The sequence below is a fragment of the Octopus sinensis genome, linkage group LG11 (assembly GCF_006345805.1).
Source record: "Octopus sinensis linkage group LG11, ASM634580v1, whole genome shotgun sequence".
NCBI lineage: Eukaryota > Metazoa > Mollusca > Cephalopoda > Octopoda > Octopodidae > Octopus > Octopus sinensis.
In genome coordinates, this window is record NC_043007.1 from 20,909,026 (window position 1) to 20,933,948 (window position 24,923).

Here is a 24,923-nt window from a genome sequence, read left to right on the forward strand (position 1 = left end):
GATTCAATGGTTTAACAGGAGCTGGCATGGCTGGAGAGCTGCACCAGGCTCCAGTTGTCTGATTTGGCATAGTTACTATAGCTGGATGCCACTCCTAAAGCCAACCTGTAGAAAGCTATAGAAACTCTGCCAGATCAGATTGGAGCCTGGTGCAGCCATCTGGTTTGCCAGTCCTCACTCAAATCGTCCAACCCATGCTAGCATGGAAAGCGGACGTTAAACAATGATGATGATGGTGATGATGATTGAAAAAGATCAAAGTAAATGGTGGGGGGGATCTATGTGTGTCTATATACTCCCACACACATACACAACGCACAGACATACACACACCTAATGTGATTTTGCTTTCTTCTTTCAGTCTTGGTGAAAATGGCTGTGGCTATAAACTACAACACCTAGATTTTACTGGTTGTATTAATATCACTGATAAGACTCTGAAAAAAATCTCACTGGTTGTAGGAAATCCAGTATTTAACTCTAAATCGTTCCCCATTTTGAAGCTGAAAACGTCTTCAGAAATCGAATCTTGTCCATTCGTGTCATCGCAGTGTGGCATGCAAAATAAAAACTGCTCAGAACTACGGCCATTTAACATCGGTGATGACCTGTTGCCGGATTGCTGCATCGGCTGCAACATCCCGACGGTTTCTTGTCCCTTGAATGCAAATAAATATGAAAACGTTGTCATGAACAACAGAGACAATTTACGACAGACTTTAAGGACTTCAAATTCGCTGAAGAAACTTCATAATGAATTTATGTCGTTTAGTGACTTTTTGACTTGTGATCGGACACTGACTAAAATCAAACCACAATCTTGTCAGGAGCAAAGCAGAGGACTTACGTATCTAAATCTATCTGGTTGTTTCCATATCACCAATGAAGGTCTCAGGTAAGTTTACCTGCAGTTTTTGTCTATAATAATAATATCTATAGTTGCTGGTCAGTTTTTAGTGCACCTCTCTTGTTTTCTAACAATTAATATTGTTGGAAAAGGAAACATTGCCAGTGCTACTGAGAAAATTGTTACAACATGGCAAATTGTTTTTTTTTTATTGTTTTACATTCATTTTCCTGTCCGTATTTTTTTCTTGATTTTTTTGTGCAGTTCTTTGTTACGTCCCTTTTTGCATTACATTTTTTTCTTGCTCGTTTTACCCCTCTACGAGGTTATTTTATTTTAATTCTCTCGTAGGAAGGCCTAGCATGGCCAGACGTGTCCTGTCTTGCCTTCAAAACACGCTATGTCTGCTAGCGACAGCTGATGAAGGGGATTTTTCCTTGTGCAGCATGTCCTGTACTTCGTTTTTCTGCTGTACATAATTGTTTTTCCCATTTTCGTTTTCATCTTGTACTACGTCTCTGTCCTTGTTGTAACAAAATGGCTTTTCCGTTTTCGTTTCTGTTGATTTTTACGTCTTCTTGTGGTGTCCTGTACGTATATATATTTATATATGCATGTATATATACATGTAGATGTCAGTACGTACATATATGTTTGTATGTATGCATATATTTTATTTATTACATATATATATATATATAAGTAAATAAATGAATGGAGTTGAACGAAGATGTTAACAAAATTCCTTTACTCTCGACATATGTTTCGAAGACAACATGGTTTCATTCCAAAGGAATAAACGGTCGCTTCAACCGTGTTTCTGACGTGAATTTGCTACCCTGGTATCAGTTCAGCGAATTTTCCATGTTGACAGCAAACAGGATAATTCATTCACCTATCAATATATATATATATATATATATATATATATATATATATATATATACATACTCTTTTACTTGTTTCAGTCATTTGACTGCAGTCATACTGGAGCACCGCCTTTAGTCGCGCAAATCGACCCCAGGACTTATTCTTTGTATATGCCCAGTACTTATTCTATTGGTCTCTTTTGCCTAACCGGTAAGTTACAGGGACATAAACACACCAGCATCGGTTGTGAAGCGATGCTGGGGGGACAAACACAGACACACACATACATATACACACACACACACACACACATATTTATATATACACACATATATACGACGGGCTTCTTTCAGTTTCCGTCTACCAAATCCACTCACAAGGCTTTGGTCGGTCCAAGGCTATAGTAGAAGACACTTGCCCAAAGTGCCAAGCAGTGGGACTGAACCCAGAACCGTGTGGTTGGTAAGCAAGCTGCTTACCACACAGCCACTCCTGTGCCTATTGTGTATGTGTATGTGTGTGTAGAACAATGAAGAAATAAGTGATGTAGATATCCACTTTATACAGCTCAACCAAGTAGCGCTCTGATAGAGCTTCAGGAATATGAAATTAGAGAGAGGAGAAAACAAATTCAAAGGCCGATGTATATATATATTCATTCAATCCATAGTAACGAAACTCTCCATATACCTTGTATACTATGGTGAATTTCGTTAATATAGATTGAATGAATGTATACATCGGCTTTTGAATTTGTTTTCTCCTCTCTTTAATTATATATATATATATATATATATATAAAAATTAAGGGTAAAAATTGATATTAGTCAATTAAAACCAGTGGTCTAGCACATTAAAAAGAATCCGAAGATTAAAATATTTATATATACTGCCAAAAGTAGAGGCATTTGAAAAATACTTCCGAACTTAATAGGTTGTACTTTTTGCATGCGGGACTCCGGTACCGTTTTTCATCTAGTACAGCATATTATGCTCATAGCAAACTGCGCTGACGAAGCTACAGATATCCTTGTGATATTAATAGCTGAAACCGTTCGGTACGCAGGTGATTATTCCATTTCGTATATTTCTTTTGTCTTATCTATTGCTTTAGGTCGTGCTGAATTTTATTTTATTTGAGAACAAAATCTTTGTGGAGAATGGCGATTTGACGTCTATATCTAGCATGTTGACTGTCCACTTTTTCGTGTTCAGTCCTTAATTGGTATATATATATATATATATATACTCTTTACTCTTTTACTTGTTTCAGTCATTTGACTGCAGCCATGCTGGAGCACCGCCTTTAATCGAGCAACTCGACCCCGAGACTTATTCTTTTGTAAGCCCAGTACTTATTCTATCGGTCTCTTTTTGCCGAACCGCTAAGTAACGGGGACATAAACACACCAGCATCGGTTGTCAAGCAATGCTAGGGAGATAAACACATACACGCATATATGTATATATACATATATATGACGGGCTTCTTTCAGTCTCCGTCTACCAAATCCACTCACAAGGCTTTGGTCGGCCCGAGGCTATAGTAGAAGACACTTGCCCAAGGTGCCACGCAATGGGACTGAACCCGGAACCATGTGGTTGGTAAACAAGCTACTTACCACACAGCCACATATATATATATATCTTATATAAAATCCGTTCTGCCTGTCTGTGTGTGTGTGTGTGTGTCTTCTAGGATCTCGGGTATCCTCCATCCGATTGCACTCAAATTTGATATGTAGAAGGTATCAGGGCGTGTATAATCCAGCTGAAGAAATCCTCTCCAGCATGAAGAAGTTGGTATTAAAATGCTGCTGCTGCTGGTGATGATGATGATGATGATTATCAACAACCTTTAAAATATACCTATTTCATTACTACCCACAAAGGGCTAAACATAGAAGGGACAAACAAGGACAAACAGATTAAGTTGATTACATCGACCCCAGTGCAAAACTGGTACTTATTTAATCGACCCCGAAAGGATGAAAGGCAAAGTCAACCTCGGTGGAATTTGAACTCAGAACGTAGCGGTAGACGAAATACCTATTTTTTTACTACCCACAAGGGGCTAAACACAAAGAGGACAGACAAAAGGATTAAGTCGATTATATCGACCCCAGTGCGTAACTGGTACTTATTTAATCGACCCCGTAAGGATGAAAGGCAAAGTCGACCTCGGCGGAATTTGAACTCAGAACGTAGCGGCAGACGAAATACCGCTAAGCATTTCGCCCGGCGTGCTAACGTGTCTGCCAGCTCACCGCCTTCCTTTAAAATATACCAATGTGTTGAGATGAAACCTGAAACAAAAATCAATACAACGGATGCTCGGATGGTGGCTGCTGATTATTAATCAGTATCTTGTTTCATTTAGGTTAGACGTAAAGCGATATCAAAGCAAGATGTATAGTTTTGATGATGTTTAATTAGCACAGCGAAACTTGCACTTGTGACATGCAATTGATTGACACAAGTACATCTGCATCAGTTTCACTTTTGTTTAGAACATTTTTCTCTCTTCTTTTTTCCAGTTTTTTGCAATTTTCTTTGGAGACCATAGTTATGGCTTATGTCCGTATCAGACTTATAATCACTTGCCCAGGGGCTGCATAGCAACATCGAACTCAAAACCATGTGATTGGGAAGCAAGCTTCTTTTATACTTGACCAGGCCTGCACCAATGTATCATAATATTTTGTTTTGAGGCTTTGTATGGGCCCTGTGCTAGTGGCACATAAAAAGCACCCATTACACTCTTGGAGTTGTTGGCGTTAGGAAGGGCATCCTACCATAGAAACCTTTCCAAATCAGATTGGGACCTGGTACAGCTCCCTAGCTTATCAGTTTTTTGTCAGACCATCTAATCCATGCCGGCATGGAAAGCAGATGTTAAATAATGATGATAATCTTTTATTCAATGAATGAATGTGGGTTTCAAATTTTGGCACAAGGCCAGCAAATTCAGGAGAAAGGAGTACGTCAATATCGCATCGACCTCAGCACTCAACTGGTATTTTATTTCTTTATTGCCCACAGGGGGCTTGCGAGCTGGCAGAAACATTAGCACGCCAGGCGAAATGCTTACTCGTATTTCGTCTGCCGTTATGTTCTGAGTTCAAATTCTGCCGAGGTCGACTTTGCCTTTCATCTTTTCGGGGTCGATAAATTAAGTACCAGTTACGCACTGGGGTCGATGTAATCGACTAAATACCTATGCCTGTCCTTGTTTGTCCCCTCTGTGTTTAGCCCCTTGTGGGTAGTAAAGAAATAGGTATTTACTTTATTGACACCGAAAGGATGAAAGGCAAGGGTTGACCTCGATGGGATTTGAACTCAGAACATAAAGACTGACAAAATACTGCTAAGCATATTGCCCAGCATGCTAACCAGGTTCTGTCTGCTCGCCACCTTTAAAATGAAAAGCTAAGTTGACCCTTGTGGCATTTGAACATAAAGAAATGCTGCTAAACATTTTTGACTGAAGCACTAACGATTCTACCTCCTCACCATTAACGAAATATTGATTGATTATTTATTAGTAAATGAAATCTTGTGGAAGCCATTGGCCTAATCTTTTGCATTATGCTCGCAAGTCAGAGACATTGCTCGTCTCGCTTCACTGGCCGATAATAGATTCCGCTTCTACTTCACGCTTGAGTGTTGAGTGTTAATATTGTGGCATCCAACCGTAAGACAATTATTTTTGTGGCAAGCAAATGTCTATGTTCGTTTCTAAAATAAATGATGTGCATAAACAGAATGAGTTTATGAATACGTGTTTCCTTTGAAGTAGCTCAGACATTGGTGTGCGGATTAGTTGGTAGGGTCCAAGGAAACCAGTCGGAGATTTGTGGTTTGCATCCTTCCACTGGCTGGCACTGCTGCTTCATCATCATCATTTAATGTCCACTGGTACTTAATTTATCGATCCCGAAAGGATGAGAGGTCGACTTTGCCTTTCATCCTTTCGGGGTCAATAAATTAAGTACCAGTTATGCACTGGGGTCGATGTAATCGACTTGATCCGTTTGTCTGTCCTTGTTTCTCCCCTCTGTGTTTAGCCCCTTGTGGGTAGTAAAGAAATACATTTAATGTCCACTGATCGATGCTTGCATAAACCAGACAGAATTTACTGGGGGCAAATTTTTTTTTGCGATTGGTTGCATATCCTATTGCCAACCCTCACCTGTTTTCAATCAGGGTAACATTTCTCATGGCTAGATATATTCAAGACAATAGTTCACACACACTCATTCTCTCTCTTATTCACTCACACACTAGGTTTCTTTCAATTTCTGTCTACCAATCCACTCTCATAGCTTTGGTCAATCCAGGCTTATAGTCACTTTCCCGGGGGCTGCATAGCAACATCGAACTCAACACCATGTGATTGGGAAGCAAATTTCTTAAACACTCGACCAGGCCTGCACCAATGAATCATAATATTTTGCTTTGAAGTTTTGTATGTTTAGTAGACATATTGAATGCTAGGTTTTATTTATTTATTTTTTTCTACAAAACACAGAATTTTGTCAGTGAACAGGTCGCTGTCTCAAAGCGATTAAAATATTTTGACAAATTAAATTTATATGTTGAAGTGAATCTAACGGCTTTTGTGTGTTTCGTAAATGGCTTATAGACACCTTCCATGCTGCAATTGTTTTCGTGCCAGCACACGATCTCAGATCGGGTCACTTGCTATGCAAGTACATCTCTGTAATTTCTACAAAGTATTTTATGGAAAAGGGTGACTCACATGCAAGTACAAAATAGTAGTTTGCAGGGTTGAACAGAAGTCGTCAAGCTGGTTTACCCTAGGTACATTAATTACAATGGTGTTCTTGTTGAATTACATAAGTCATCGAGTGGTGAACTGAAAGAAATATAGTTCCATTTTAAATGCCATACAGTATTTAGTTTCCTATTGCTGCATTCTGAGTTCAAACCACACTGATTCCAGTTTTGCCGTTTCTTCTTTTCAGAGCAATAAAAACAAATATCAGTAATTTACTAGGATCGGTTTAAATGCTAATAAACACTCGAAAAATTGTCCTTGGGCTTAAGAAATCAAAAATTTGCTAGCACCTTGGACGAAATGCTTAGCAGCATTTTATCTGCCTCTTTACGTTCAGAGTTCAAATACCATTGAGGCCATCTTTGCCTGTCATCTCTTTCAGGGTCGATAAAATACAGTACAGCCAAGTACTGGGGTTGATGCAATCGACTTGCCTTCTCCCCTTAAAATTGCTGGCCCTGTGCCAAAATTAGAAAAATCTTATACATTATTGCTGCAAACGAAATCACAGTCGCGGCAGATACTGGAGTCACGCAAATTGGCACCCGTGCCGGTGGCACGTAAACGCACCTATTACACTCTCAGAGTGGTTGGCATTAGAAAACCCATGCCAAATCAGACTGGAGTCTGGTACAGCCTTCCAGCGTACCAGCCCAATCAAACCGTCCAACCCATGCTAGCATGGACAACGGACGTTAAATAATGATGACGACGATGTTATAACAACACTAATGTTATGTTGCTTGTTGTGTAATTACATATACGCCATACAAAAAAAGGCGTAACTTCGGTATAGGTACCGGAAGTACCGGATACATTTCAAGAAAGTGTTTTTTTTTTATATATATATGGGGGGTTAGAGTTAGGAGTGGGAGAAAAGGGTTTCTGTTATACTCTTTTACTTGTTTCAGTCATTTGACTGCGGCCATGCTGGAGCACCGCCTTTAGTCGAGCAAATCGACCCCGGGACTTATTCTTTGTAAGCCCAGTACTTATTCTATCGGTCTCCTTTGCCGAACCGCTAAGTGACGGGGATGTAAACACACCAGCATCGGTTGTCAAGCAATGCTAGGGGGACAAACACATACATATACACACACACTTATATATATATATATATATACATATATACGACAGGCTTCTTTCAGTTTCCGTCTACCGAATCCACTCACAAGGCATTGGTCAGCCCGGGGCTATAGCAGAAGACACTTGCCCAAGATGCCACGCGGTGGGACTGAACCTGGAACCATGTGGTTGGTTAGCAAGCTACTTACCACACAGCCACTCCTGCGCCTATAAACAGCCACTCCTGCTTTATCTTCAGAAATGTAAACAAAGCCACTTCGGTACTTACGGTACCTATACCGAAGGATCGCCCCCCCCCCCCCCAATGTTCTATTTTCCAGTTCATAAATGCATATAACTTTTGCTAATATTCTCTTAACATTTTCCCTCTAAATTAGGAAAATGAAACTGAATTCATAATGGGCCTTTTACTTTTCCAATAAGCTTTGATAGTATAATATAATATGTACGCTAGTGTTGCTATCCATATCTATCCAATACACATGATCTGGATCTTCCGTGCTACTTGCTTTAACAATCAGTATAAGCGGTTAATTTGTGACGGACAGACATCATTGTGTTTGTGTCTGCGTGTGGTGAGAGAAGAAAGCGTGTTGATTTCCTCCGGGAGAACAACGATAAGAGTGCTCTCCCTTGACAAATTAATTGCATTGCTGGTGGGTTTTTTCAATATCGAATTAAAGATAATTAACTTATATTAATTAATTAAAAAAAAAATCTTAACACTTCAAAGTATTTCTCCTTATTAGTAATTTTTGTTTACTTAGTAAATGATTTTATCTTTTTACTGATTTATTATTATTATTATTATTATTATCGTCGTCGGCATCTTTACGTTCAGAGTTCGAATTCTACCAACGTTGATTTTGCTTATCTTGGGGGTGGGGTGGGGGACAAATTAAGTACCAGTGAAACATTGGGGTTGATGTAATCGATTTGTCCCCGTCCCCTCAAATTTCAGGCCTTGCGCCTATAGTAGAAAGGATTATTATTATTATTATTATTATTATTATTATATTATTATTATTATTATTTATTAAGACGGCGAGCTGGCAGAAACGTTAGCACGCCGAGCGAAATGCTTAGCGGTATTTCGTCTGCCGTTACGTTGTGAGTTCAAATTCCGCCGAGGTCGACTTTGCTTTTCATCCTTTCGGGGTCGATAAATAAAGTACCAGTTACACACTGGGGTCGATGTAATCGACTTAATTCGTTTGTCTGTCCTTGTTTGTCCTCTCTGTGTTTAGCCCATTGTGGGTAGTAAAGAAATAGGTATTTCGTCTGTCGTTACGTTCTGAGTTCAAATTCCGCCGAGGTCGACTTTGCTTTTCATCCTTTCGGGGTCGATAAATAAAGTACCAGTTACGCACTGGGGTCGACGTAATCGACTTAATCCCTTTGTCTGTCCTTGTTTGTCCCCTCTATGTTTAGCCCCTTGTGGGTAGTAAAGAAATAGGTATCAGTTTCATAATCTTCCTCATCCTCAATTCCTAAGTTGCTAACTTCTAATCTATCTCCACTATCTTAATTCTTGGTTAGAACAAACTCAATTTGACTCATTTAGCAGACATTAAAGGTGTAAATTGCTTAGATTTTTTTTCTTTTTTCTTTTATAAAGTTTGTTACAAATGGTAACATCATTTGTGCCACAGTTCCCATTTCATTTCTTTTTCGTACCATAAACACTGCTTTTAATGAAGTAACACTCTATTCATTCATACTCTTTTACTTGTTTCAGTCATTTGACTGCGGCCATGCTGGAGCACCGCCTTTAATCGAGCAACTCGACCCTGGGACTTATTCTTTGTAAGCCCTGTACTTATTCTATCGGTCTCTTTTGCCGAACCGCTAAGTGATGGGGACGTAAACACAACAGCATCGGTTGTCAAACAATGCTAGGGGGACAAGCACAAACACACATGCACATATATATGTACATATATACGACGGGCTTCTTTCAGTTTCCGTCTACCAAATCCACTCACAAGGCTTTGGTCGGCCCGAGGCTAGAGTAGAAGACACTTGCACAAGGTGCCACGCAGCAGGACTGAACCCGGAACCATGTGGTTTGTAAGCAAGCTACTTACCACACAGCCACTCCTGCGTACTTCAAAATCACAACTGAGTTCACCAACTGTGATGGTTATGTATAACTTATCAACTTTGTGCTTTTGGAGCCTGCACAAAAGCCTCAATAAACCAGTTCTTTTGCATGAATGCTGTCGTGTTACTTGTCACTAATCTGAGTCTTATTATTCTATCACTATCTTCACTAATTCATTGACTCTCTTAGCTAATTATATTTCGTTTACCTAAGTCAGTTGTACTTTAGTAATTAACAACTTGAGCTGCTTCTTATATCATGAGCTTTTCTTAGATTTATATGCCATTATTATGAAATCAGATACTTGTGAAATATATTTCTGAATAGCTTTTATTTTCTGAATAACTTGTGAATCATGGGTTCTTTTAATCATGAGAAGGCAATCTTATTACCACTCTCTTTCTCTACTTATATGTGATAATAAAGAGTTTCTCAAATATGTTTTGCTGAAAGCCAAATTTTCCGTCTCGGCTCCTGCTGCATGTCAATAACATAATTGCTATTGATGTTGGTTCTTTCCATTTGTTTTCCATTCTGGCAAAGAATGGACGGATCGTTACTGTTTACAAACAAGTCTGAAGTTCACATCTCATTCAAAAATCACATTTTGGCTTCATTTCTATAAATGAATGTTCCTTTTATTACCAACCACTTTATGTCGTAGACTGGGGGGCAATTTATTGGGACACCAATGCTAGAGAGGACTGCCATGTCTTTGATGGGACTAAAGGGGTCCCTTTGACTCTTATGTCCCTGCTAATCAACCACTTTACAAAGTATACTTACTAAGTATATAAGTGAAGGTGCATACTGTGTGTTATGTTCTTGAGCAAGAAACTTTATTTCACGTTGCTCCAGTTCACTCGGCTGTAGAAACGAGTTGTAACATCACTGGTGCCAAGCTGTATCGGCTGCTGCCTTTCACTTGGATTACATCAGTGGAGAAGGGAGGCCGGTATGCATAGGCAACTGCTGGTCTTCCACAAACAACCTTGCCTGGACTTGTGCCTCAATGGGTAACTCCCATGGTCATTCATGACTGAAGGGGGTCACCCTTACTAAGACTTAGGTTCGTCATGAGCCTTATGACTTAACAGGCAATTTCTTGGCTTCATTTCTATGACATCTAAGTGAGTGGTTGGCATTAGGAAGGGCATCCAGCCGTAGAAACATTGCCTGATCAGACTGGGCCTGATGCAGTCTTCTGGCTTCCCAGACCCCGGTTGAACCGTCCAACCCATGCCAGCATGGAAAGCGGACGCTAAACGATGATGATGATGATAAGTGAGTAAGATTACTACAGTCGTCTGCCTGAACAGGACTCCAATCTGTTGCAACAGAAACTGGATGTATTTTATTGTGACACCACCACAAGTGAGGTTGCTTTGTGTCCCATAGATTTACAATGTCTTTATCACATCTATGATGTGTTTGTCCATTGATGATAAATTATCTGAGAAGATGAGGAAAAGAGGAAATGTTGACTGATGCTAGCATGTAAAGCATATATTGAACGATACACGCTGCCCTTTCTATATGGAGAGAACCCTTTTGATTCCGGTGGCACATAAAAAGCACCCACTACACTCTCAGATAATAGCTCCTTGCTTAACTCTTTCACATTTAAGCCAGCCATATCCGGCCCAAATATTCTACCAGTTTTATGTTCATACCAGCCAAATTTGACCTCTCACACCTACCCTACAATGTCCTTCCGTATATAGTCACACCATCTAAATCTCAAAGCTACAAGATAATCCATGATTAATTAATTCAAAACAAACTGAATAAATAAGCATTACATCTAACAGAATAACCTGAAAGCAAAAGTGTTAACCCCCCCCCTCCAGCATTAACAATATCCCTTAGATCAGTGCTTCTGAAACTGATAAATACCTATTTCTTTACTACCCACAAGGGGCTAAACACAGAGGGGACAAACAAACGTATTAAGTCGATTACATCGACCCCCAGTGCGTAACTGGTACTTATTTAATCGACCCCGAAAGGATGAAAGGCAAAGTCGGCCTCGGCGGAATTTGAACTCAGAACGTAACGGCAGACGAAATACGACTACGCATTTCGCCCGGCGTGCTAACGTTTCTGCCAGCTCGCCGCCTTCTGATAAATACCAACCACTCCTCCGCTTTAATTATTAGGGCCACTAATGTTTAATTTAATAGGGCCTCACTAATGTGAGGACAGAATGGAGTTTGCATCTATCAACTCTCCTTTCTTGATGGCAAATTTAAAAAGTCTAAAACTGTCCTATTTTCTTAAACGGGGCAATTTGTCCACCACCCCGCCCACCCCTTTTTTTAATCCTCGCAGTCCCTTCCCTTCCCACGAGGAACACTGACTTAGACAAGTTAATCCACTATTTCCAGCTAACCATTCAAATAATCCATTATTGTCTCTGCTGTTAGGTTCTATAGAGCATTTATTGCATTGATCCTGTTTATAACGACCTCTCTTTCTCTCTCTCTCCCTCCTCCTTTCTCTCCCTCTCCCCTTCTTCCTTCTGTCTCTCCCTCCTTCCCTCCCCCTCTCTCTCCTAGGTACAAGTGCACTTTTGTGAACGTGGTCGTTTGAAAAGTATGTCTTAACACTCATCTCCTCCTCATCAATGACTGATTCATGTAAACAATCGAAAGACTTCATACTTCCTGATTAAACAGTATTGAAAACTTCTTTGTTTTCTTACTCGCTCTGCGTTACCTGACTCTAACGTCTCACTCACTCATCTTCTTTGTTTTAGTAATTTGTTCCTCCTTTCTTCTCGACCATCACTTATCTCTTTCAGTCTCGGCTACTATAGATTTCTACCACAATGTGTCGTCTGGTCGACTTCGTTGCTGTAGATCAAGATATTGCATTAAGTTGTCCCTCAGGAATACCCACAGCTCACTTGCTCCATATAAATTCTCTGTGTCTGTATAAACAATTGAGTTAGATAAAAGATCTCTCTTAGGCCAGCTTCTACTGGCTTCTACTTGTTGGAATTATGCTTCCTACTTTTATTGCTTTTGCACGTAGCTAATCTATTTTTATTATCAGTGCCACGTAAAAGGTGCCGGTGCCACTGTCGTGAAGAGCATCCATGCCACTGTCATGAAAAGCGACCGTGCTGCTGCTGCAAAAAGCACCCTTGCCACTGCAGAAAAAAGCACCCATCTCCCTGCTGTGAGAAGCACCCGTGCCACTTCCGCAAAAAGCACCCGTTCTACTGCCATGAAAAGTACCTGTGCCACTACTGTGAATAGCACCCGTACCACTGCTGTGAAAAGCACTCCCGTGCCACTGCCGCAAAAAGCACCCTGTGCCACTGCCATGAAAAGCACCCGTGCCACTGCTGTGAAAAGCACCAGTGTCACTTCCGCAAAAAGCACCCATGACACTGTTGCAAAAAGCACCTGTGCCACTACCATGAAAAGCACCCGTGCCACTGCTGCGAAAAGCACTCGTGCCACTCCCATGCCACTGCTGTGAAAAACAACTGTGCCACTTCCACGAAAAGCACCCATCCCACTGCTGTGAAAAGTGCTTGTTCCGCTGTTGCGACAAGCACCTGTGCTGCTGCCGCAAAAAGCGCCCCATGTCACTGCCATGAAAAGCACCTGTGCCACTGCTGCGAAAAGCACCAGTGCCACTTCCGCAAAAAGCACCCATGTCACTTCTGCGAAAAGCTCCTGTGCCACCTCCGCAAAAAGCACCCTTGCTGGTGCCACCTAATAGCACTGGTGCCAGTGAATTGTAAAAACCACTGGTTATGGTACCATGTAAAAAGCACTCAGTACATGCTATGAAGTGGTTGGCATCAGGGAGGGCATCCAGCTGTAGAAACCAAGTCAAAACAACTGTGGAACCCGATGCGGCCCTCTGGCTGGCCAGCTCTTGTCAAACTGTCCGCCCTATGCCAGCAAAGAAAATTGGCAGTAAATGATGATGATAATGAACCCCTGGACATTACTGTCTCGGGTCCTAGGATTCATAGGGCTCATTACCTGGTTTCCATGAGATATAAGTGACCAAGATCATAAGGTTCCCCCTAAACAAGATGCCAGTCTGTTGAAGGGTTATTCATTTACAGCTTAGTGGACAAGACCAGTGTGAAATGAAGTGTTTTGCTCAAGAACGCACCACACCACCCAGTTTGGAAATTGAAACCACATTCTTAAAATCAAATCAAATCACAGTACTTTGGAATTGTCGGGCGATGTTCGGTGCTTGAGGGGTCCTATTGAGTCAAGTAAATCAGATAAAATCACAATCAGATGGAAATTGTAGTTGTGGCCGTTACCAGTGCTGGTAGCACATGATAAGCACCATTCATTCATGCATGGGTTGCTGTGAGAGCTGCCTGACTGGCTCCCTGCACCAGTGGTACATAAAAAGCACCATCCGAACGTGGTCGATGCCAGCCCCCTGCCCCGACTGGCTCCTATGCCGGCGACATGTAAAAAGCACCATCCAAACGTGACCGATGTCAGTGCCGCCTGACTGGCTCCCGTGCCGGTGACACATAAAAAGCATCCACTGCACTCTCAGAGTGGTTGGTGTTAGGAAGAGCATCCGGCTGTAGAAACAGTGTCAGATCAGACTGGAGCCTGGTGCGGCCTCCAGGCTTGCCAGTCACTATTCAAACTGTCCAACCCATGCCAGCATGGAAAACAGACATTAAACGATGATGATGATGATTCTTGCAATCATGAGTGCAACACCCTAACCAGTGGGCCATGCACCTTCACAAGAATCTATTCTGGAGATTGAAATATTTTGCAGTGCTAAATTTAATGCTTTTAATTATTAGTATGCTGTAATAACTAATGAAATCTCGGCAATTTGGCTTTGTGTTCAACATCAGTGGTAATTAATTCCCAGAATGAAGTTAGTGTAGCAGATGTTTAACTCATTTATGTCTGAGAACCCAAGAATCCTTATTTTGTATTTCATTCCTTGTGGTATAACCATAATCTCTCTGCATGCCAATTCACTCACCCCGGTGCTTACCAATGTGACCTTTAACCCTTTCATTACTGTATTTATTTTGAGATGCTCTATGTTTCTTTCAATTACTTTAAATATAACAAAGAATTTAGTAAAATAACTTGGTTATCATTAAGCTAGTGTTAGGAACATTAATTGTGACTAAAGTTTGGTGGAAGATTTTAATTCAAAACTTATGAAAACAAGACATTTGTACTCAGAGCCAGAGCTGGTTTCAGCTAGGTTGGTATCAAAAGGGTTAAGAATTGTTTCTCTATTATATATTTTAATCATTTTGTTATCATATTTCTGTTGAGATACTCTGTGTTTCTTTCAATTAATTTTAAATATAACAAAGAATTTAGTAAAGTAACTTAGTTTATCATTCAGCTAGTGTTAGGAACATAAATTATGACTAAGGTTTGGTGGAAGATTTTAATTCAAAACTTATGAGAAAACAAGTCATTTGTACTCAGAGCCGGTTTGGTAACGAAAGGGTTAAAGTTTCTTGTTACAATGAACAAATCCCTAATATATCTATCGTGATTTTCATGACCTTCCTTGTCTTGCCTGTGTAAAGACGACAATCATTGTCACTCACCAGATTTAACCACTTTTGCTATAAATTTTCTTCTTCTCTGAGTATATCTACATCGTTTATTGTTTCAATCTCTGCTTTTCCATGCTTGCATGGCTGAGACAGAATTTATTGAGGCAGATTTTCTACAGCTGGGTGCCATTCCTGTCACCAACTCTCACCTGTTTCCAAGCAAGGTAATATTTCCCCATAGCCAGACACGTTTTTTGAAGGACACCTCTTGCAAGATGGTGACATTCACTTACGACTATCACATGATGTCAAAGCAAGCAGACAGTAACACACTTACGCACACACACACACACACACGTGCGTGCACACTTACGCACACACACACACAATGGGCCTCCAATTAATTTCTGTTCTCCACATCTACTCACAAGGCTTTGGTCAACACTTGACCGAGGTGCCACGCAGTGGGACTGAGCCCGAAACCATGTGATCAGGAAGCAGACTTCTTTACCACGCAGTCATACCTCTACTTATTATGTCTATTCAGAATAAATCAATAAAGTGAGACTGTAAAAGAATATTAATTTGTTTTAGATGTTTTACGTTAAACAGTTTGACCTGGCAGTGGTCTAAGTGACCTTGTTAATTGCAAAAGCTGAACAGCTGCCCCTAACACACACACACACACACACACACACTATTCTTATTAAAACTTGAATTACTTAATAATTTTATTATACAGAGATTTCTCCAAATCTGAATTCCTTAAGGGACTAATTAGTCAAGTGGTTAGAAATTTTCAGTTTTCAATTTCAAACTTCGGTATTTTTAATCAACGAATCCCACAAAACAGGAAATCGGTAATCTGTAATATTCAAACCAGAAATGCAATTCATAAAGAAAAAAAAAAAAAAAAAGAATGTAATTAAAAATGTGTAATTAGTGCTGTTAGTTAGCAATTTAAATTAGATTTTTCGATTAAGAATAGGGAGAAGATAGGATCCTTTTTTGTATTAGCCTAAATTTATATCGTTAACCGACTGCTGATTAAGAAAGCTGCTGTTTAATGTCGGTGAGTTGTTCCTTTGTTTTACCACCTTTGAGAGTTATTACATCATCATCATCATCGTTTAACGTCCGCTTTCCATGCTAGCATGGGTTCGAGGATTTGACTGAGGACTGGCAAACCAGATGGCTGCACCAGGCTCCAGGCTGATCTGGCAGAGTTTCTACAGCTAGATGCCCTTCCTAATGCCAACCACTCCAAGAGTGTAGTGGGTGCTTTTATGTACCACCGGCACCAGGGCCAGTTAGGTGGTACTGGTAACGGCCACGCTCAAATGGTGCTTTTTATGTGCCACCGACACAAGGGCCAGTTAGGTGGTACTGGCAACGGCCACGCTCAAATGGTGCTTTTTATGTGCCACCGGCACCAGGGCCAGTTAGGTGGTACTGGCAACGGCCACGCTCAAATGTGCTTTTTATGTGCCACCGGCACCAGGGCCAGTTAGGTGGTACTGGCAACGCCACGCTCAAATGGTGCTTTTTATGTGCCACCGGCACCAGGGCCAGTTAGGTGGTACTAGCAACGGCCACGCTCAAATGGTGCTTTTTATGTGCCACCGGCACCAGGGCCAGTCAGGTGGTGCTGGCAACGGCCACGCTCAAATGGTGCTTTTTATGTGCCCCCGCACCAGGGCCAGTTAGGTGGTACTGGCAACGGCCATGCTCAAATGGTGCTTTTTATGTGCCACCGGCACCAGGGCCAGTTAGGTGGTACTGGCAACGGCCACGCTCAAATGGTGCTTTTTATGTGCCACAGGCACCAGGGCCAGTTAGGTGGTACTGGCAACGGCCACGCTCAAATGGTGCTTTTTATGTGCCACCGGCACCAGGGCCAGTTAGGTGGTACTGGCAACGGCCACGCTCAAATGGTGCTTTTTATGTGCCACCGGCACCAGGGCCAGTCAGGTGGTACTGGCAACGGCCACGCTCAAATGGTGCTTTTTATGTGCCACCGGCACCAGGGCCAGTTAGGTGGTACTGGCAACGGCCACGCTCAAATGGTGCTTTTTATGTGCCACGGGCACCAGGGCCAGTTAGGTGGTACTGGCAACGGCCATGCTCAAATGGTGCTTTTTATGTGCCACGGACACCAGGGCCAGTTAGGTGGTACTGGCAACGGCCACGCTCAAATGGTGCTTTTTATGTACCACCGGCACCAGGGCCAGTTAGGTGGTACTGGCAACGGCCACACTCAAATGGTGCTTTTTATGTGCCACCGGCACCAGGGCCAGTTAGGTGGTACTGGCAACGGCCACGCTCAAATGGTGCTTTTTATGTGCCACCGGCACCAGGGCCAGTTAGGTGGTACTGGCAACAGCCACGCTCAAATGGTGCTTTTTATGTGCCACCGGCACCAGGGCCAGTTAGGTGGTACTGGCAACAGCCACGCTCAAATGGTGCTTTTTATGTGCCACCGGCACCAGGGCCAGTCAGGTGGTACTGGCAACGGCCACGCTCAAATGGTGCTTTTTATGTGCCACCGGCACCAGGGCCACTTAGGTGGTACTGGCAACAGCCACGCTCAAATGGTGCTTTTTATGTGCCACCGGCACCAGGGCCAGTTAGGTGGTACTGGCAACAGCCACGCTCAAATGGTGCTTTTTATGTGCCACCGGCACCAGGGCCAGTTAGGTGGTACTGGCAACGGCCATGCTCAAATGGTGCTTTTTATGTGCCACGGACACCAGGGCCAGTTAGGTGGTACTGGCAACGGCCACGCTCAAATGGTGCTTTTTATGTGCCACGGGCACCAGGGCCAGTTAGGTGGTACTGGCAACGGCCACACTCAAATGGTGCTTTTTATGTGCCACGGGCACCAGGGCCAGTTAGGTGGTACTGGCAACGGCCACGCTCAAATGGTGCTTTTTATGTGCCAACGGGCACCAGGGCCAGTTAGGTGGTACTGGCAACGGCCACACTCAAATGGTGCTTTTTATGTGCCACGGACACCAGGGCCAGTTAGGTGGTACTGGCAACGGCCACGCTCAAATGGTGCTTTTTATGTGTGCCACGGGCACCAGGGCCAGTTAGGTGGTACTGGCAACGGCCACACTCAAATGGTGCTTTTTATGTGCCACGGGCACCAGGGCCAGTTAGGTGGTACTGGCAACGGCCACGCTCAAATGGTGCTTTTTATGTGCCACGGGCACCAGGGCCAGTTAGGTGGTACTGGCAACGGCCACACTCAAATGGTGCTTTTTATGTGCCACGGACACCAGGGCCAGTTAGGTGGTACTGGCAACGCCCACGCTCAAATGGTGCTTTTTATGTGCCACGGGCACCAGGGCCAGTTAGGTGGTACTGGCAACGGCCACACTCAAATGGTGCTTTTTATGTGCCACGGGCACCAGGGCCAGTTAGGTGGTACTGGCAACGGCCACGCTCAAATGGTGCTTTTTATGTGCCACGGGCACCAGGGCCAGTTAGGTGGTACTGGCAACGGCCACACTCAAATGGTGCTTTTTATGTGCCACGGACACCAGGGCCAGTTAGGTGGTACTGGCAACGGCCACGCTCAAATGGTGCTTTTTATGTGCCACGGGCACCAGGGCCAGTTAGGTGGTACTGGCAACGGCCACACTCAAATGGTGCTTTTTATGTGCCACCGGCACCAGGGCCAGTTAGGTGGTACTGGCAACGGCCACGCTCAAATGGTGCTTTTTATGTGCCACCGGCACCAGGGCAGTTAGGTGGTACTGGCAACGCCCACGCTCAAATGGTGCTTTTTATGTGCCACGGGCACCAGGGCCAGTTAGGTGGTACTGGCAACGGCCACACTCAAATGGTGCTTTTTATGTGCCAACGGGCACCAGGGCCAGTTAGGTGGTACTGGCAACGGCCACGCTCAAATGGTGCTTTTTATGTGCCACGGGCACCAGGGCCAGTTAGGTGGTACTGGCAACGGCCACACTCAAATGGTGCTTTTTATGTGCCACGGACACCAGGGCCAGTTAGGTGGTACTGGCAACGGCCACGCTCAAATGGTGCTTTTTATGTGCCACCGGCACCAGGGCCAGTTAGGTGGTACTGGCAACGGCCACACTCAAATGGTGCTTTTTATGTGCCACCGGCACCAGGGCCAGTTAGGTGGTACTGGCAACGGCCACGCTCAAATGGTGCTTTTTATGTGCCACCGGCACCAGGGCCAGTTAGGTGGTACTGGCAACGGCCACGCTCAAATGGTGCTTTTTATGTACCACCGGCACCAGGGCCAGTTAGGTGGTACTGGCAACGGCCACGCTCAAATGGTGCTTTTTATGTGCCACCGGCACCAGGGCCAGTTAGGTGGTACTGGCAATGGCCACGCTCAAATGGTGCTTTTTATGAGCCACCGGCACCAGGGCCAGTTAGGTGGTACTGGCAACGGCCACGCTCAAATGGTGCTTTTTATGTGCAACGGCACCAGGGCCAGTTAGATGGTACTGGCAACGGCCACGCTCAAATGGTGCTTTTTATGTGCCACCGGCACCAGGGCCAGTTAGATGGTACTGGCAACGGCCACGCTCAAATGGTGCTTTTTATGTGCCACCGGCACCAGGGCCAGTTGGGTGGTACTGGCAACGGCCACGCTCAATGGTGCTTTTTATGTGCCACCGGCACCAGGGCCAGTTAGGGGTACTGGCAACGGCCATGCTCAAATGGTGCTTTTTATATGCCACCGGCACCAGGGCCAGTTAGGTGGTACTGGCAACGGCCATGCTCAAATGGTGCTTTTTATGTGCCACGGACACCAGGGCCAGTTAGGTGGTACTGGCAACGGCCATGCTCAAATGGTGCTTTTTATGTGCCACCGGCACCAGGGCCAGTTAGGTGGTACTGGCAACGGCCACACTCAAATGGTGCTTTTTATGTGCCACCGGCACCAGGGCCAGTTAGGTGGTACTGGCAACGGCCATGCTCAAATGGTGCTTTTTATGTGCCACGGACACCAGGGCCAGTTAGGTGGTACTGGCAACGGCCATGCTCAAATGGTGCTTTTTATGTGCCACCGCACCAGGGCCAGTTAGGTGGTACTGGCAACGGCCACACTCAAATGGTGCTTTTTATGTGCCACGGCACCAGGGCCAGTTAGGTGGTACTGGCAACGGCCATGCTCAAATGGTGCTTTTTATGTGCCACCGGCACCAGGGCCAGTTAGGTGGTACTGGCAATGGCCACGCTCAAATGGTGCTTTTTATGAGCCACCGGCACCAGGGCCAGTTAGGTGGTACTGGCAACGGCCACGCTCAAATGGTGCTTTTTATGTGCCACCAGCACCAGGGCCAGTTAGGTGGTACTGGCAACGGCCACGCTCAAATGGTGCTTTTTATGTGCCACCAGCACCAGGGCCAGTTAGGTGGTACTGGCAACGGCCACGCTCAAATGGTGCTTTTTATGTGCCACCGGCACCAGGGCCAGTTAGGTGGTGGTACTGGCAACGGCCACGCTCAAATGGTGTTTTTTATGTGCCACCAGCACAAGAGCCAGTCAGGTGGTACTGGCAACGGCCACGCTCAAATGGTGCTTTTTATGTGCCACCGGCACCAGGGCCAGTTAGGTGGTACTGGCAACGGCCACACTCAAATGGTGCTTTTTATGTGCCACCGGCACCAGGGCCAGTTAGGTGGTACTGGCAACGGCCACACTCAAATGGTGCTTTTTATGTGCCACCGGCACCAGGGCCAGTCAGGTGGTACTGGCAACGGCCACACTCAAATGGTGCTTTTTATGTGCCACCGGCACCAGGGCCAGTCAGGCGGTACTGGCAACGGCCACACTCAAATGGTGCTTTTTATGTGCCACCGGCACCAGAGCCAGTTAGGTGGTACTGGCAACGGCCACACTCAAATGGTGCTTTTTATGTGCCACCGGCACCAGGGCCAGTCAGGTGGTACTGGCAACGGCCACACTCAAATGGTGCTTTTTATGTGCCATTATTCATAATGCAAACGTTTTCAGTATGTCTAAAAACTATTAAAAAGAGGTTATTTTATTTATTTATATTTATATCATTTTAAGTCGTTAAACAATAACGATGTAGATATAATATTAATGAACAGTAGTAGCAATGAAAATGATGGTGTATATGTTTGTTCCTGGTTGTGTTTACTAATTCATAGATGTCACTGATTTTAAGCTGAGAGTAATCTAGCAGATTAATTATTCTAAGCGAAACTAGGCAATTGTTTTGGTCTTAACCCAATCTCCTGCAGTCACTCTCTCCTAACACTCTTTTCTCCTTCTTCATTACTTCTCTCTCCTTCTCTCCTCTCTCTCTCCTCTCTCTCTTCCTTTTTTCTCATATAAATTTATTGGCATGGCTAATAAATCTATCTGAAGTACTCTGTGTTGCCAGGCTTTATAGAAATTATCAGAAAAAAAGCCACATAACATTATGACCTCATCTCTGGAGATGTGCTCCTATGTACGACGGGATGCTGACAAGTTCCTGGCTTTGGGTAAAAAAAAAAAAATAGAGAAGGATCAGTTAATTATGATTTTATCCAACATCTTCCCCTCTCAGATTCACACAGTTATTGCAGCGGTCCTTTAGTTTTTCTAAGCCCCGTAAAAGAACTCAGAAGGTTGGGCCTCCAGCCAGGTCTTATGTGATACCCTTAAAATCAGGAACTTTTCAGCACCCCCTCATAAAATAACACATATCATCATCATCATTTAACGTCTTTTCCGTGCTAGCACGGGTTGGACGGTTCTACCGGGGTCTGGGAAGCCAGGAGGCTGCACCAGGCTCCAGTCTGATCTGGCAGTGTTTCTACAGCTGGATGCCCTTCATAACGCCAACCACTCTGTGAGTGTAGTGGGTGCTTTTTACGTGCCACCAGCACAGGTGCCAGGGGAGGCTGGCAGCGGCCATGATCAGTTGGTGCTTTTTACATGCCACCAGCACAGGAGCCAGTCAAGGTAGCGCTGGCATCGGCCACGTTTGGATTGTCTCGATACAAAACTACGTCCTACAACTTGGAACATATATATATATATGTGCATGTGCACACACACAAATTAATCAATTCACCATATTTATGAGATATTCCTAGAAAAAGTCGGCAGTTTGTCTGATAATGCTGTTTCACTGGAAATTGTTCCATGCTAGCAATTCAGAAGATTATTCCAGTCAAGCTCCAGAGACATTGGAACAGGATGTGATCCTCAGACCTATAGGATCCAGTCAGACCATCCACCCCATTCTAACAGGAAAAGTAGATGGAAAAGGATGATGGTAATGATGAGGCTATTAATTTACTTAATTACTGCAAATGAATTATTTTTCTAAACCAGTATTTCTCGTGTCTTGTGCAGTTTTCACTTGTATTCATTATTCTTAGTTTTTCTAAGAATATGGAAAATAACAAGAGTCATATATATATAGGAACAGGCGTGGCTGTGTGGTAAGAAGCTTGCTTCCCAACTCCATGGCTTTGAGTTCAGTCCCACTGCGTGACACCTTGGGCAAGTGTCTTCTACAATAGCCTCAGGCCAACTAAAGCCTTGTGAATGGATTTGGTAGATGGAAACTGAAAGAAGCCCATATGTATGTGTGTGTGTGTGTGTTTGTCCACCACCCCCCCACCATCACTTGACAACCGATGTTGGCGTGTTTACGGCCCTGTAACTTAGCAGTTTGGCAAAAGAGACAAACACTGGAACACACACACATATGTGTATGTAAGTGTGTGTGTGATACTCAAGCATTCAACTGTGAGTGCATTGCGTCCTATAGCAGGAACAGCCGTTATGCTAACGAAGTTGATGACAGTTTTATTCCTCTGTACTCAACTGGCACTTTGTTCCAAATCATAAGTAATAACACCAAGTTATTAGTATCACTATGTCTAAGTGAAATAATAATAATAATAATAATAATAATAATCATCATCATCGTTTAACATCCGCCTTCCCTGCTAGCATGGGTGGGACAGGTTTCACAAGAACTGGCCTGCACCAGACTTCTGTGTCCGTTTTGGCAGGATTTTTACCCTTCCCAACACCAACCACTCAGCAGAGTGGCCAATAATAATAACAATAATAATAATAATAATAATGATAATTTGTATATGTATCTCACACACACATATATGACGAGCTTCCCCACAATTTCTGTCTCCTCCTAAGTCCGTTCTCAAGACATTGGTTGGCCCAGGGTTATAGAAGAAGACACTTCCTCAAGTTGTTATCGTGCCGTGGGACTGAACCTGAAACCACATGGCTGCAAAGCAAACTTCTTAACCACACAGCCATGCCTGCACCTATTCTCTGAGGATGTTTTTATTTTTTTTTTTTTTACTCATTAAATATTATCATCACTAATATTTTCACTGGATAGATGTGTTAACTTTTAACATTCTTAACCCTTTCGTTACCGTATTTATTTTGAGATGCTCTGTGTTTCGTTCAATTAATTTTAAACATAACAAAGAATTTAGTAAAATAACTTAGTTATCATTCAGCTAGTGTTAGGAACATAAATTGTGACTAAGGTTTGGTGGAAGATTTTAATTAAAAACTTATGAAAACAAGACATTTGTACTACAGAGCCAGAGCCAGTTTCAGCCATTTGAGATGCTCTGTGTTTCTTTGAATTACTTTAAATATAACAAAGAATTTAGTAAAATAACTTAGTTATCATTAAGCAAGTGTTAGGAACATAAATTGTGACTAAGGTTTGGTGGAAGATTTTAATTCAAAACTTATGAAAGTAAGCCATTTGTACTACAGAGCCAGAGGCGGTTTTGGCCAGGTTGGTAACGAAAGGGTTAATCTAAATTTTCATTGATATGCATTTCTATATCTGTTTGTCTTTACAAATTGTTGTCAGTATTAAGAAGGTCATCGAACCGTGAAACTTTTGTTCCAAACTACACATGCTTTCCTTTTTCTTTTTTCTTCCTACCCATCATAACACCATTGTGATCATAACACTATATTGATATGCATAATATTACATTTGGTATATTAATAGATATCGCCAGGTTGATGTCTCTCAACCATGCAATCATAAAAGCAGATGCCAAATAAAATTACCATAACGAACATGGATAATTAAAGCTAAATTATGCTTATGCTGGTTAATTTTATCCTGTGTGTAACATTCTCTATCTGTGTGTGTCGTTACTCTCATTTGTTTCTTTTTTTAGTTTACGGCTGTGAAATTATTCTGTTTTAATTATGTGTGATTTATGCAAATTATGTCCTTCCAAAAAGCTTTCACTCTCTCCATGTTCTCTATCTCTCTTCTCTCTCTCTCTCCTCTTTTTCTCTTTCTCTTTCTCCTCTTTTTCTCTCTCTCTTTCTCTCTCTCTCCTCTTTCTCTCTCTCCTCTTCTCTCTCTCCTCTTTCTCTCTCCCCTTCTCTTTTTCTCTCTCCTCTTTCTCTCTCTCCTTCTCTTTCTCTCTCCCCTTCTCTTTTTCTCTCTCCTCTTTCCCTCTCTCCTTCTCTTTCTCTCTCTCCTTCTCTTTCTCTCTCTCCTCTCTCTCTTTCTCTCTCTCCTTCTCTTTCTCTCTCTCCTCTCTCTCTCTCTCTTTGTTGATCTCATTAACACACATTTCTAAAATTAGTATTCAAATTTCAATCTTAAAATTGATATCTGAAACCGCAAAACACACAACACACACAACAC

The 24,923-nt window shown here is 43.0% G+C and overlaps 1 protein-coding gene across 2 annotated transcripts in view; it reads left to right on the forward strand.

Moving 5' to 3' along the window:
* Positions 1 to 24,923, forward strand: part of LOC115217044 (F-box/LRR-repeat protein 5) — a 74,440-nt gene that overhangs the window by 40,123 nt on the left and 9,394 nt on the right. For both annotated transcript variants that reach the window (XM_036507201.1, XM_029786609.2), the window contains exon 8: positions 362 to 895. In XM_036507201.1, coding sequence (XP_036363094.1) covers positions 362 to 895 — 534 coding nt within the window. The remainder of the gene's footprint in view (positions 1 to 361; positions 896 to 24,923) is intronic.